General features: G+C 38.2%; 1 protein-coding gene across 1 annotated transcript in view; it reads left to right on the forward strand.

The window, feature by feature from the left end:
- Nucleotides 1-12,968, forward strand: part of NSUN2 (NOP2/Sun RNA methyltransferase 2) — a 33,100-nt gene that overhangs the window by 12,301 nt on the left and 7,831 nt on the right. The window contains exons 9-14 of the mRNA XM_081953364.1: nucleotides 1,821-1,951; nucleotides 4,042-4,115; nucleotides 6,876-7,006; nucleotides 8,282-8,378; nucleotides 9,175-9,329; nucleotides 12,204-12,296. Coding sequence (XP_081809490.1) covers nucleotides 1,821-1,951; nucleotides 4,042-4,115; nucleotides 6,876-7,006; nucleotides 8,282-8,378; nucleotides 9,175-9,329; nucleotides 12,204-12,296 — 681 coding nt within the window. The remainder of the gene's footprint in view (nucleotides 1-1,820; nucleotides 1,952-4,041; nucleotides 4,116-6,875; nucleotides 7,007-8,281; nucleotides 8,379-9,174; nucleotides 9,330-12,203; nucleotides 12,297-12,968) is intronic.

Raw genomic sequence — 12,968 nt, forward strand, 5'->3', positions numbered from 1 at the left:
AGCTATTGAATCCAATCTGCTGCTCAGTGCAACAATCCAAATTAGACCCTATTTGCTATTTGGCAGATTACTCTCCAGCCTTTGCTTTTAATGTATCCAGCTAAGCTAAGGGAAGGTTGCCCCTTCTATTGAGCTGTGATGACTCAGTGGTTAGAACTACTGCAAGCTACTTCTGCTGACTGCTGGTTGCAGTTTGGCAGTTCGAGTCTCACCGTCTCAAGGTTGACTCAGCCTTCCATCCTTCCAAGGTGGGTAAAATGAGGACCCAGATTGTTGCAGTCAATATGCTGACTCTGTAAAACTCTTGGAGAGGGCTGTAAAGTACTGTGAAGCAGTATATAAGTCAAAGTGCTGTTGCTATTCTCTAGTTAATTAGTTGTGCCCCCAAACTTCCCTTACTGCTAGAAGTTTTGCTTTTTATAAAATTTAAATCCAGTGTACAATATCCCATACTCCTGATCATTTTCTGCACAACATACATACTTTTGGGTATTTAAAAGAGTGCTATCACTTAGTTTTTTTCCTCAAGAGTAAAAATGCCAGCCTCCTTCAGTCTTTCTTTAGAGAGCTGTTTCTTGGCCTTCATCCTCTTATTTCTTTCATTTTGGCTGAACTCTTCTTAGCATGGTGCCAGGAATTACTGACCAACACAAAGTGGAACATTTTACTTCTGATTATTTATAACTCTGCTTCTGTTGATACATCTAAAAAACTACTTTTGTCTTATTCGGTAGCCATATTACACTTAGATTCAGTTTGTAATATGCTGTTCCAAGATTTTTTATTTTACAGGTATTTTCTACTCTTTACCTGTGCATTTGATTTTGTTTCCTAAGGGCATAATTTTATGTATTATATTTCATATTTTTAATTTTTATATTCTAACCCCTTTGTCTAAATGTGGGATGGGCATTCTGAATGGCTATATGTGACCCTTATATTACGTTGCATAACAGTGGTTTAATTTCAGCAGCAGTTTAACAAATTGATTTAATTTTAGTGGCGTGATTTGGAGTCATGAGTAGAATGAATGTGGCTTTTAAGAAACCTCCCTTTTCTATTCCTACCCTTTCAATCCCCCCCATCCACCAGAAAAAGATAGAAAAATCAAGCCAGATAGATTCCTGAAACTCCAAAAGGCCAGGAGGACAAAGTTGTGGGCTCTAACTACTCAATCACTTGTTAACTATGCTGTAATCGAGTAAGATTATTTCTATCTTCTATGGTATTAGCTCTCCTATCCAATTGCATGTCACTTTCCAATTCGGTAGATATTTTATTAAAGCCATTAACATTCCCCACTGGAGAGAAGAGAGCTAGAACTAAGCCCTGTGGCACCTGTTCTTTCTAGTTCATTAAGGAACTGTTTTATGAGCATTCTTTGAATGCAATTATTGATGATGCCATATATTCAAATATTCATGTTATCCAACAGCAGTTATTTACTTGATTACAATTTCACAGTTTTATTTTGTGAAATGCTTTATTGAAAACAACAAATACAATTATATTTATATTTACTACAGAAGCTACCTACATGTTAAAATGAGATCATTTTAGCAAGGTTTGTTTCCTGATAATTCTCTTATTTTTTTCTTGTAGTTAAGACAGTGTGTTCAATGGACTTACAGCCTGATTGTTGTTGTTTTTTGATCTCTGGAATGTTTCCATGCATTGATTTCAGAGTGAACAAATTGGTTCAGTTCTTACCTGCCACAGAAAATTAATAGGACAACTGTAGCCCCAAGGACACAAACAATATAATTAATTTCAGATTTCATGCCCTGATAATTAAGTTTTGAACAATGTGTTCTATGCAGACTACAGCTGAGGATTGCAACTCGTGGAGCTGAACAGCTGGCTGAAGGAGGTAGAATGGTGTACTCTACCTGTTCATTGAATCCTATTGAAAATGAAGCTGTCATTAGTTCTCTGCTGGAAAAAAGTGAAGGTGTGTATAGTTTAAAGGGGAAAATGGTATTTTAGTAAAGCTTACTATTTTGCCTGGACCTGTAGGGCAATGTGTTGATTGAAAATCTGGGATAGTTTAATATTTGTTATGTTGGAATTCTAATTTTAATCTAGCTGCTGCTAGCTCATCTTTCTAGAAATTATAGCTGAGTAAATACAGGCGGCATGATATTTTTTTTCTGATTCTAATCTCAAATGAACCAGTTCTGTAGGAACTGATTTTTTTCATCCGGGATGCTTTTAAATGTCAGAACATAACCTATTATAGTTGGTAGCTGGTCTTCACTGTTTGAATGCTATTCAAATGTGTTATTAAAGAAGCCATATAGATTTGATGTGAAAGCCTTATATCATGTTCACTTTCTACATCACCCTATGTTTGTTAAGATAACATACGTACCAAGGATAGTTGCCAGTCTACAGTGCTTGTTTGCTTCATGGATATGTTTAAGGAACCTTAATAATTTCAATATATACTCTTTCTTGACAATTTGGGTCAAAGTTTTAAAGGTTGGTCAGAAGTGTTTAACTTTTCAAGGCATATAAAAGATTTGAATGGGATGTATGAACAATCAAGAAAAAGAATCAGGAAAGGTGTATAAGAATGATGTTCAAATAAGCAAGGGATTTATAAATCCACTGTGGTTTTAATTTTCCAATGTATCGTTAATTAACTCCAACTGAATGTATTATATCATTTTAAAAGACAAAAAATCACTACAAAATCTACACAAAGTATGCATTTCAGCAACCAGGATCAAAGCAGTATGAATCACTGAATGAGACTATGAGCTATAATAACTTCTATCCATATTACTAAAGATAGATTCTGATTTTTAAAATCCGTAAAATTTAAACTGAGTCTAAGCATAAACAGTACAAATATTGTACATGGTACAATCCATGGGTGATTAAAGACCAACCGTAAAAGCAAAATTCAGCAAATATGGTGAATAAAAAAGAAAAAGAAAAATCCCTGATACAATAAAGTAGAGGAAGCACCAGTGGCTTCTAAAAGCCATAGCTATTGATAGGAATTTTGCAGCTTACCTTCTGAGACTTGATCACATAAAACAAGAGCAGTAATCTCATACCCACAGGAGCAGTTAAACTTACTGACAATTACAGTTATGAATGTTGATCATCATTGAGTATTTAGTGGGAATTTTAACAGCACATTGGTGCAGAGTCATCCTCCTTCATCTTTGCACAAGAGAGTGGCTTTTACAGAATGTTAGTGCCTCTGCTAATTGTTCCTCTAATAGGTAGTTCCCCGTTTGTGTCAGAGTAAAGAACCTCCTACAAGGAACATGTACGACATGAAAACCTACTGGTGAATTAGGTTTTGGGGTGGGGGTGGGGGGGCAGTTACACTATTGAAATCATGAGAAGTCCTGATTCTCTCAGTGTGGACAATTAAGTCCCAATTCTCTGTTTCAGTTCACCCAGTTTATCTAACCAAGGGTGAAAATGGCATCGAGGAAAGGCCTCAATATGTTAAGTCATTTTTAATTTATCTCTTCAGGAAAAAACCATGCCTGTTCATCAAGGTGAAGTGGAGAAGGGAAGTTTCCTAAAAGACTTGCTTCTGGCAGAATTGGGGATACAGCCTAATTCTAAACATACTAAAGCATACAAATTTGAATGATGGAAGAATGTTATAATTTTTTAAAATTTTGATTGAATGATTTCTAGGGTCTTAATGGATGTGCAACCATAATCATGATCAGATCTGTAACTTTAAGTAATATAATGGCTGCCAGGGCATAGTTATTTTCAAACTTACTTGCAAATTTAACAGTGACAAAATATGCTTTTGGGGGCTTTTATAAGCAGCTCTCTCTTGAGTTGACCAACTGGTAGGATTATGACTAATCCTAACCTCAATCCATTTCCTGTAACCTAGGAATTATTTATAATACAAATTAAAATCATATCAGGTTTACGGTACTTTTAAGATATGACGTTATTCTAGATAATTGAAAAATAATTTTCATAGCTTGGTTATCCACTATTCCAGTCAAATGACTTTTCCAGTAAAATGCATATAATGTTGACTTTTTTTTGAAGGTGCCTTAGAACTTGCTGATGTCTCTTCTGAGTTGCCAGGGTTGAAAAGGTTGCCAGGCATTACAAAATGGAAGGTAATTTTATAGAAATATGTATTGTATTTAGGGATTCATATCAGATGTGAACAAATAAAATTTCCAAAAGTAAATAGGTTAATTAGTTATCCAGAATGAAATCATTGGTATGAATTGCCCTTTTCAAGTCTCATTGAGGTTTCTTTGTTGCTTAAACATGCTGTAAACAGTGATGCATTAATGTTCTGCTTAGGCGAGCCAGTTTGGTGTAGTGCCGTGATGGCGAACCTATGGCACGCGTGCCACAGGTGGCACGCAGAGCCATTTCTGAGGGCACGCGAGGCATTGCCCTGTCAGCTCCAGTGCGCATGCGCCCACTGGCCAGCTGATTTTCAATAGTTTTTTTTTTTAAATCTCCAGAGGATTCCCTGGAGCCTCCAAAGGGCGAAAAACAGCCCAATGCAAACCAGAAATGAGGAGAGAGCTGCCAGAACAGGGGAAAGACAAGCAGCAAGGAAAGAGGCTTTTTTCACTCGTGCTGGCTGCTCTGTTCCTCCCTCCCTCCCCTGCTACTAAAAAGGATCCTGCCCGATCGCTGGAATCCAAAGGGAAATGAGGAGAGAGCTGCCAGCACGGGGGAAAGACAAGCGGCAAAGAAAGAGGCTTCTTTAACTCGTGCTGGCTGCTCTGTTCCCCCCCCCCCCTGCTACTAAAAAGGATCCTGCCCGATCGCTGGAATCCAAAGGGAAATGAGGAGAGAGCTGCCAGCACGGGGGAAAGACAAGCGGCAAAGAAAGAGGCTTCTTTCACTCGTGCTGGCTGCTCTGTTCCCCCCCCCCCCCTTTGCTACTAAAAAGGATCCTGCCTGATCGCTGGAATCCAAAGGGAAATGAGGAGAGAGCTGCCAGCACGGGGGAAAGACAAGCGGCAAGGAAAGAGGCTTTTTTCACTCATGCTGGCTGCTCTGTTTCCACCACCCCTTGCTACTAAAAAGGATCCTGCCCGATCGCTGGAATCCAAAGGGAAATGAGGAGAGAGCTGTCAGCATGGGGGGAAGACAAGCGGCAAGGATAGAGGCTTCTTCCACTCGTGCTTGCTGCTCTGTTCCCCCCTCCCCACCTGCTACTAAAAAGGATCCTGCCTGATTGCTGGAATCCAAAGGGAAATGAGGAGAGAGTTGCCAGCAAGGGGGAAAGACAAACTGCAAGGAAAGAAGAAAAGAGGCTTCTTTCACTCAACGTGGCTGCTGTTGCCCTTTTCTCCATTTCAATGCTACGCCATCGAGGTTGCCCCACCCACCATTGCCCAGGTCCTCGCTTCTCCCAAGCATTTCTTTGCCTACCTGATTTCCAGCTCCATTGCATTTCTTGCCATCTCTCTGCAGAGAAACAAAGTTTGTGAGGTTGAAAAAAACCTCAATCAATCAATTACAACTTGGGGGGGGGGGAGAGATCTCACAAAGTTGGAATTGATTGATTGAAGGGGTTTTTTTTAGTCCCACAAACTTTGTTTTCCTGTCCAAAACGGCAAGAAACATGATGGGAAAATGCTACAGAGGTGAAATTAAATAGGCAAAGAAATGCTTGGGAGAAGCGAGGACCTGGGCAATGGTGGGTGGGGCAGGCTCCATGGAGTGGTGCTGAAATGGAGAAAAGGGCAACAGAGCAGCCACCTTGAGGGGAAAAAGCTGCTTTTTCTTATTTCCTTGCTGCTTGTCTTTCCCTCATGCAGATAGCTCTCTTCCTCATTTCCCTTTGGATTGAAGCGACCAGGCAGGATCCTCTGTGCTAGCAAGGGAGAGGGGAAAACAGAGCAGCCACCTTGAGGGAAAAAAGCTGCTTTTTCCTCTTTCCTTGCCGCTTGTCTTTCCCCTGTGCCAGCAGCTCCCTTCCTCATTTGTCTATTGACTGTAGTGCCCAGGATCCTCTTTAATAGAAGGGGGGAATTTAGCAACTGGACTCACACCTGCCATAGTAAAAACGGCCCAATCTTTACACAGGAGAATGATGGGAAGGTTTTTTGACACAGGAGCGCACTTGAGTATCCCCCCCACCCCAATCTCTGCCCGTTTGTGGCAGAGCAACTTCTCCCCTCACTGGGTGTTAGCCAAGGGGAAGCAGCCAGAGCAGGGAGTGGCGAGGAAGCCTTGTGCAAAAATGTGTGGTCCACACACAGGTGAGGGGGGGCATTAAGTTATTTGGGTGGGCACTCAAGTTCATGTGATAGCGCGCACGCATGTGCTTTTGGCACCCGAGGCAAAAAAGGTTCGCCATCACTGGTCTAGTGGATAAGGCAGCAGACTGAAATGCAGGACACCATGAGTTCAAGTCCTGCCTTAGTCATGAAAGCCAGCTAGGTGACTTTGGGCCAGTCATTCTCTCTCAGCCCAACCTACCTCATAGGGTTGATGTGAGGAAAATAAGAGGAGGAAGATATGTTGGATATGCTCGCTGCCTTGAGATATTTGTGAAAATGATACAGGCGGGAACCAATTTTTTTTTTTTTAATGGAGTGGGGACAGGGAAGGCCTTTGGTCATTTATATAAATACTGTGGTGGGAGAAGGGAGTGGGAAGCACCTCTTGGCTGGAGATCTTTTAGCAATAATATCACCAAGAGGGTATATTTTCTCAAGATATCTTTTCCCAGATCAGTTTAACCATATTACAAGGCAACCAATTTCTGTATAATTTATTGATGATAGGGTAGTCACTTGGCCCTTGTTACATTTCAACATTAAATTTCATGAGAGAAAGGGATGTGCTGCTTTGATGAGCATATTAATAGTAAGATTTGAAAGACATTGTATTTTCCCACCTAGGTAATGACCAAAGATGGTAATTGGTTTGAAGACTGGAAAGAAGTACCTCCTAGCAAGCATACACAGATCCGCCCCACAATGTTCCCTTTAAAAGATGAACAAAAACTTAAAGCATTACATTTGGAGCGCTGGTAGGTAACATCGTAATCATATTTATAAGGTGGTGTTGAATTCAAGTTCATGTTAACGTTGCCAAGTATGTGTCCAAGTGGGAGACATTTACAGTTAAAAAATTAGGATCAATAGATACATTTTAAGGGTTTAATGAAGTCCTGTAGTATCAGGAACACCTACTTCCTATCCTCCTTCAAAGATATGCATTGAGATGTTTCACCAAAAAGAATGCAAAACGTTAGAGAATTTTTTAACAAGTTGGGTGGAATAGGATTCAATATTTTACATTCTACTTTTGTCCAGCAATTTCCAAATTCTTTATTAGTACTGCAAACAATTATCCACATTAAACTGCTTAACAACCCAATAAAGATTTATTTATTTATTTATTTATTTACCGAGCTTCTAGACCGCCTCCTCTCCCAAAAGGGACTCAGGGCGGTGTACAGTCCATGCAAAATATATCAAAATACAATAAAAAGTTGAATATGTACAGTTGGAATGGAGGAGGGTAAAATGGAATTAAAAGAACTGTACAAAGCCAGTATATATAAATATAAGTTTTTAAACCCCTAAAACACACACAATGAATTAAAAACAATACCCCTAAAATAACCAGTTAATAGTACATTTGCCAGGAGGGACAGTTGTAATTATGCCAGGCCTGCTAAAAGATATATTACTTGAGAGCATATTTTTGCCATGACAATAGAGAATTTAGCAATAGTACTAATGATGTCAACTTAGGTAAATAGGAGGCTGATACAATAGTAATTTGGTCTCCTGTATACTCTGAATTATACTCTTTATACTCTTGTATTCTAAAATACAAGAATTTCATACAGTTGTACATGATAACTTTTTTTGTCTCCTCTGAAGCATAACTCATTCAGATCAGGGAATTTTGAGTATCTCCTCAGTAGAATTGATTGTAATTCATTATGCCATACCCAAAGGTCCGCCCTCAGTTTAGTGTAGATGAGATATGTTTAATTATTTGATCAGTGCCCTTGAAATCTAGGTTGTGCTATTTCAAAGAAATACAGGAACCATGCTTACTGAATGAAGCTGTTCTGGGATGGGAGAGCCCACAGGTCAGCTGTAATTATTACTAAGTTTCAGATCCTGAGTCCCCTTTAATAAGATACATAACTAAAGCAAGCAAATTGGTTATACAAAATCATGCAAAAATTTGATAATGTTTAAAGGTTTTTTTAATCATTTTCTGATCGCAGATTTAAGTAGAGCTCAAGAATATACCTATTGATACAAAATCCATGTTGCTTATCTAGTTTTAGAATTTTACCACATCACCAGAATACTGGAGGTTTCTTCATTGCAGTATTAATTAAAAAATCACCTATGCCATGGAACAAACGTCAGCCCAAGGTAATGTTTAGTATTATTAAAAACATTTTCTAGTATGTTTTAAAAGGATAAGAGTTTAGAAATACCATGAAATAATTATGGATTTCAAATAGCATGCTTCACATGAAATTGCTTTTGAAACTGGATCATAGTTGAATATTGAAGTTGTGATGGAGAGAGATGAAAAACCATCTATAGAAAATTCACCACAAATAAATCCATTGGGCATTCTGAGCCCTTGGATATATATTTAAGCAAAAATAAACAGATTTAATCCAGAACCAAATATGATTTCCTTGTCTAGTCAGGCTAGATTTTTAAGCCTTATACAAGGAATAGGGCTTAAAAAACAGGGAGATGAAATTGGAGATTGGTTAACATCTAGCAAAAGTTGCCTGCTAATGAGAGATCCAATAAAACGGGCAGCACCAAGCAACTACAAGAAACTTGCAATATTTTCAGATGCACCTTTTATGCCATGTTGCAAATAAATGTTTAAATATTTAATACTGACCAGTGCTATCAGTTGGTATTAATTTTCAAATGGCTTTTATCTTTTTTATTTAAAAAGTTTTGAATAAAATAAAAATATAATTTTTGAACTGAATAAGAATAGGGAAAAATAATAATAAAATGAAAAAGAAATAAAGCAAAAAAAATCCATAAAGAAGTAGGTTCTGATCTTTTTAACAGTATAGTCCATTTATTTTTACACTTTCTTGTGTAAGAAAGGTTGTATCAATTTTCCAATGTGTTTTGGAGATAGCAAATAGAGATGATTTTTCTGGAATTGAAGCATTGTTCTGTTTTGGAATAGGTTCAGAATAAGCTGCCTCAGAAGACTGGAGATTTAATGCCTGTAGATGCAGAACAGGATCCTTTAGAAAGTGAAGGTCCTATAATGCAAGATGCAAAAGATGGAGAGACATCAGTAACCGAGAGTGTGGAGAACAAGAAGGATGGAGTTTGTGGGTAAGAAATTGGAAACTAAAGCTGTTGTTGTTAACAGACGTGTGCTGATCTATACTGGTACTTGCCCTTCAGGATAAGAAAATTGTTGGATATCTGAGACATCTAAGGAAAACTCCAAGATCACAATAGATTACATAGAATTATTGATATGTTCTTAATGTCTAGCCTTTTGAAAATCATGTAGTTTTCTGCTAAGAAAACGAAGAATATTTAAAATTCCCTTGATGGTGCAATACATGCTATATGCATGAGAATAAAATCGTGAGAAGTGTATACAAAACACATATTGTAATAATTGGAATGATTTAGCCAAACAGTGAATACACTTTACTTACCACATAAAACCATAATTTGTTTTACCTGGATGTCTGAACCATATCTGGCTGATACCTTAGGTGTCAGTCTCTTGCTCATTCCAAAATAATGCAGAACAAGAGCAATTAAGAAAGTCACCATTCTTCAGTCTAAAACCCTTCTCTTCAGTTACCCTGGCAACCATCCTCTTTCCACCACTAACTACTCCATAGCATAAGGTAAAGGTGAAGCTCTCTGAATCTCCAAATGTCAAACATTAAACCACATACCAAACAAGTCAACAGTTCGCTTATATTTATAATTTATAATCATCAGTAATTATATTATATACATTTATAATATCAGTAATATACATGGTACCATAGTAAACATACAACCTGTATAAAAATGGGTCAGGCACAGAGCAATACATATAACAGATGGTAATAGCGAACATGTCATTGAAAGTTTCTGGAGTTTCAATTAAGCTGTGATGGTTGTAAACATGGGCGTTGGTCACAGAGTTACTCTTTTATCACCGTTATAACTAGAAATATCCAAGGTAGTCATTAAATGAGGATTACTTATATATGAACATGGACAAAGTCTAAAATGGAATCTTCAGAACATTTCAGTACAGATAGTCCGTGTTTAAAAATGGTATTTGTTAAAGAGCTGGGTGGCACCATGGTTAGAATACAGTACTGCAGGCTACTTTGATGGATTTAGAGGTCAGTCATCTCAGAGGGTTCATTCCAAAATGCCTCCCTCCTTTTGGAGGGTTTATTCTTTTTATACAGTTTTTACAAGCAAAGCAATGAACACATAGCAACAGGATTATTATTGGCTTATTCTCCTTGTTAATCTCTAAGAACGTCCCACCCAGGGTAGAATCTCACATAACTCAATAATTCCTGGTAGTGCCTGTTGTTAATTAAGTGAGCTCATAGGTTAAGAGGTAACCAGCCACTGAGATCATGGCAGTGTGCTGCGCATGTCTTTACGTAACCTGTCCTCTATTCCTACACTACTTCTACCGGCTGCCAGCAGTTCGGCAGTTTGATTCTCACCGGCTCAAGGTTGACTCAGGCTTCCATCCTTCCAAGGTGGATAAAATGAGGACCCAGATTGTTGGGGGCAATATGCTGACTCTGTAAACCGTTAGACAGGGCTGTGAAGCGATATATAAGTCTAAATGCTATTGCTAATTAGGATTGGAAACTCCATTGCTGGTAGAATCAATTGTAAAATGTGATGTCATGTGACTGCAGTGCCTTATAACAGCAGTTCCAGTTACCGTTGTTAAGCAAATCTCACACAATTGCTTGGTATGATGTTATGTGATTGCCATTTTTGACAACCTAATGCAGTAATGGCTAACCTTTTTGGTGCCAAGTGCCCAAAGCGTACATGCATGTGTGCATGTGCATGAAACCGCAAAATGCAATGCGAGTGCCTCCTGCATGCGCCAGGCACATGCAACCCCATGCATGTGCGCTCCTGTAATCCTCCCACGGATGCACACGCATCCCCATGCATGCCCCCTGCCCCCCCTCTACCAACCTGGAAGCCCATTTTTTGCTTCCAGGTTGGCGTAAGAGGTTTTCCAAACCCAAAATGGGGCACAGAGGCCCCTCACATAGTGGTCCTGCACCCTGTTTTGGCTTCCAGGTTGGTGCAGGAGGCGACGGCTGGCATGCCCGCAGAGAGGGCTCTGCATGCTACTTGTGGCACGCATGCTATAGGTTAGCCATCATGGACCTAATGGCTTCCCTATTTATGTTGCATGTCAGAAGCCGGTAAATGGCCATCACTTGACTGTGCATGTATCTGTTGTAATTGCAAGAAGGTTGTCGAGCCTCCTAATTGTGATCATGTTACTAGGAATCCTACAATGGCTGCAAATACAAGGACCATCCATAAGTCTCCTTGTTCGCCGCCATTGTAACTTTGAAGGGTAACTTAACAAGTAGTTGTTAAGCAAGGACTACCTTTACTGCCTTCTACTAAAAAGATGTTTATGAGACTAAAATAGATATCCTCCGATTTCTGCAAGTAATGTGTTGTGTTGTACTCTTGGAAAATACATAGTTGACCATATAGTTCAAAGAACTTTGGATGAAGTGACTCACACAAATTGAATAAATAGATCTTGTGTAATATATTTAAGAACTCGGTGTTATGTGAAAGCCATGTTATAATAGAAGAATCTGTAGCAATACTAACTAATCTCAATGTTAAAAGGCTGTTTTGTTCTGCATTTCCTAGGAATTCCTAGGAAATGCCATGGTAATAGACTGCTGACCATGAAAAAAGATATAGTTACGTTGTTGAAAGTGTATATTATTGGCAGTTACTATTCTGAATAGCAATAATAACAAAAACGTTACAATTAAAACCTGCTGAATCAAGCGACTTCAATATACTAAGGCTTTTCCATGTATGTTTACTATGGAGTATATAGGCTAGCCTCTATTGATTGAAATAAGAGATGTTTGGAAATTGCAGAGGTGGGGGGAGAAAGTTATTTAACAATACCAGAACAACGGTAAGCTATGGAGATTTCTGTTTTTCTTGCAGACCTCCACCATCTAAAAAAATGAAGCTTTTTGGATACAAAGAAGATCCATTTGTTTTTCTTCCCACAGAAGATCCTTTGTTTCCTCCTATTCAGTAAGATCTATTTATATTTTCTGTATACTAGTTTGCTTAGTAAATTCTAGAGCTTATGAATCTCATTTAACACATTGAAGAAAATAAAGTGGAATGGAACATAAAATATTTCTATATGAAATGTGTTAATTGGGTGATGTTGGACCAGTCAAACCTACCTCACAAGATGGTTGTTGGGAAAAATAGGAAGGCGTAATATATATGCCTTCTTGGACTCCTAGAATGAAAGTAGAAATCTAATAAATAGATGGATAGTCTGTTGGAACTGAAAGTAAATTCTAAAGATATATGGGGATATGGTTGAAATCTAAAGATGGCTTGATTATCTTTTAATATATATTAAATCAAAATCTCCCCATAGTCCTACTGTTTTTAATTATTTCATATAAGATTCAGTCTGTTGACTGGGTGATTCCTAGGAGGATTTTTTTTAAATAAACAGAGCATCAATAAAACATTAAAAGTAAAAAACATAATAAAGGACAAATATACAAATGAAATGCCATAAGCCAATATTTTTAAAATGCATACTTTGTGCTTTTAATCCTAAGGGATGATACAAAATTTTAAACATCTAAGTAAATATTTCTGAAAGGATTTTTTAAAAATCATAGCTCTGTATCACCGCCCCGAGTCCCTTTGGGGAGAGGGGGCGGTATAAAAATCGAAATA

The sequence above is a fragment of the Natrix helvetica genome (assembly GCF_964273705.1).
Source record: "Natrix helvetica genome assembly, chromosome: 4".
NCBI classification, from domain to species: Eukaryota; Metazoa; Chordata; class Lepidosauria; order Squamata; family Natricidae; genus Natrix; species Natrix helvetica.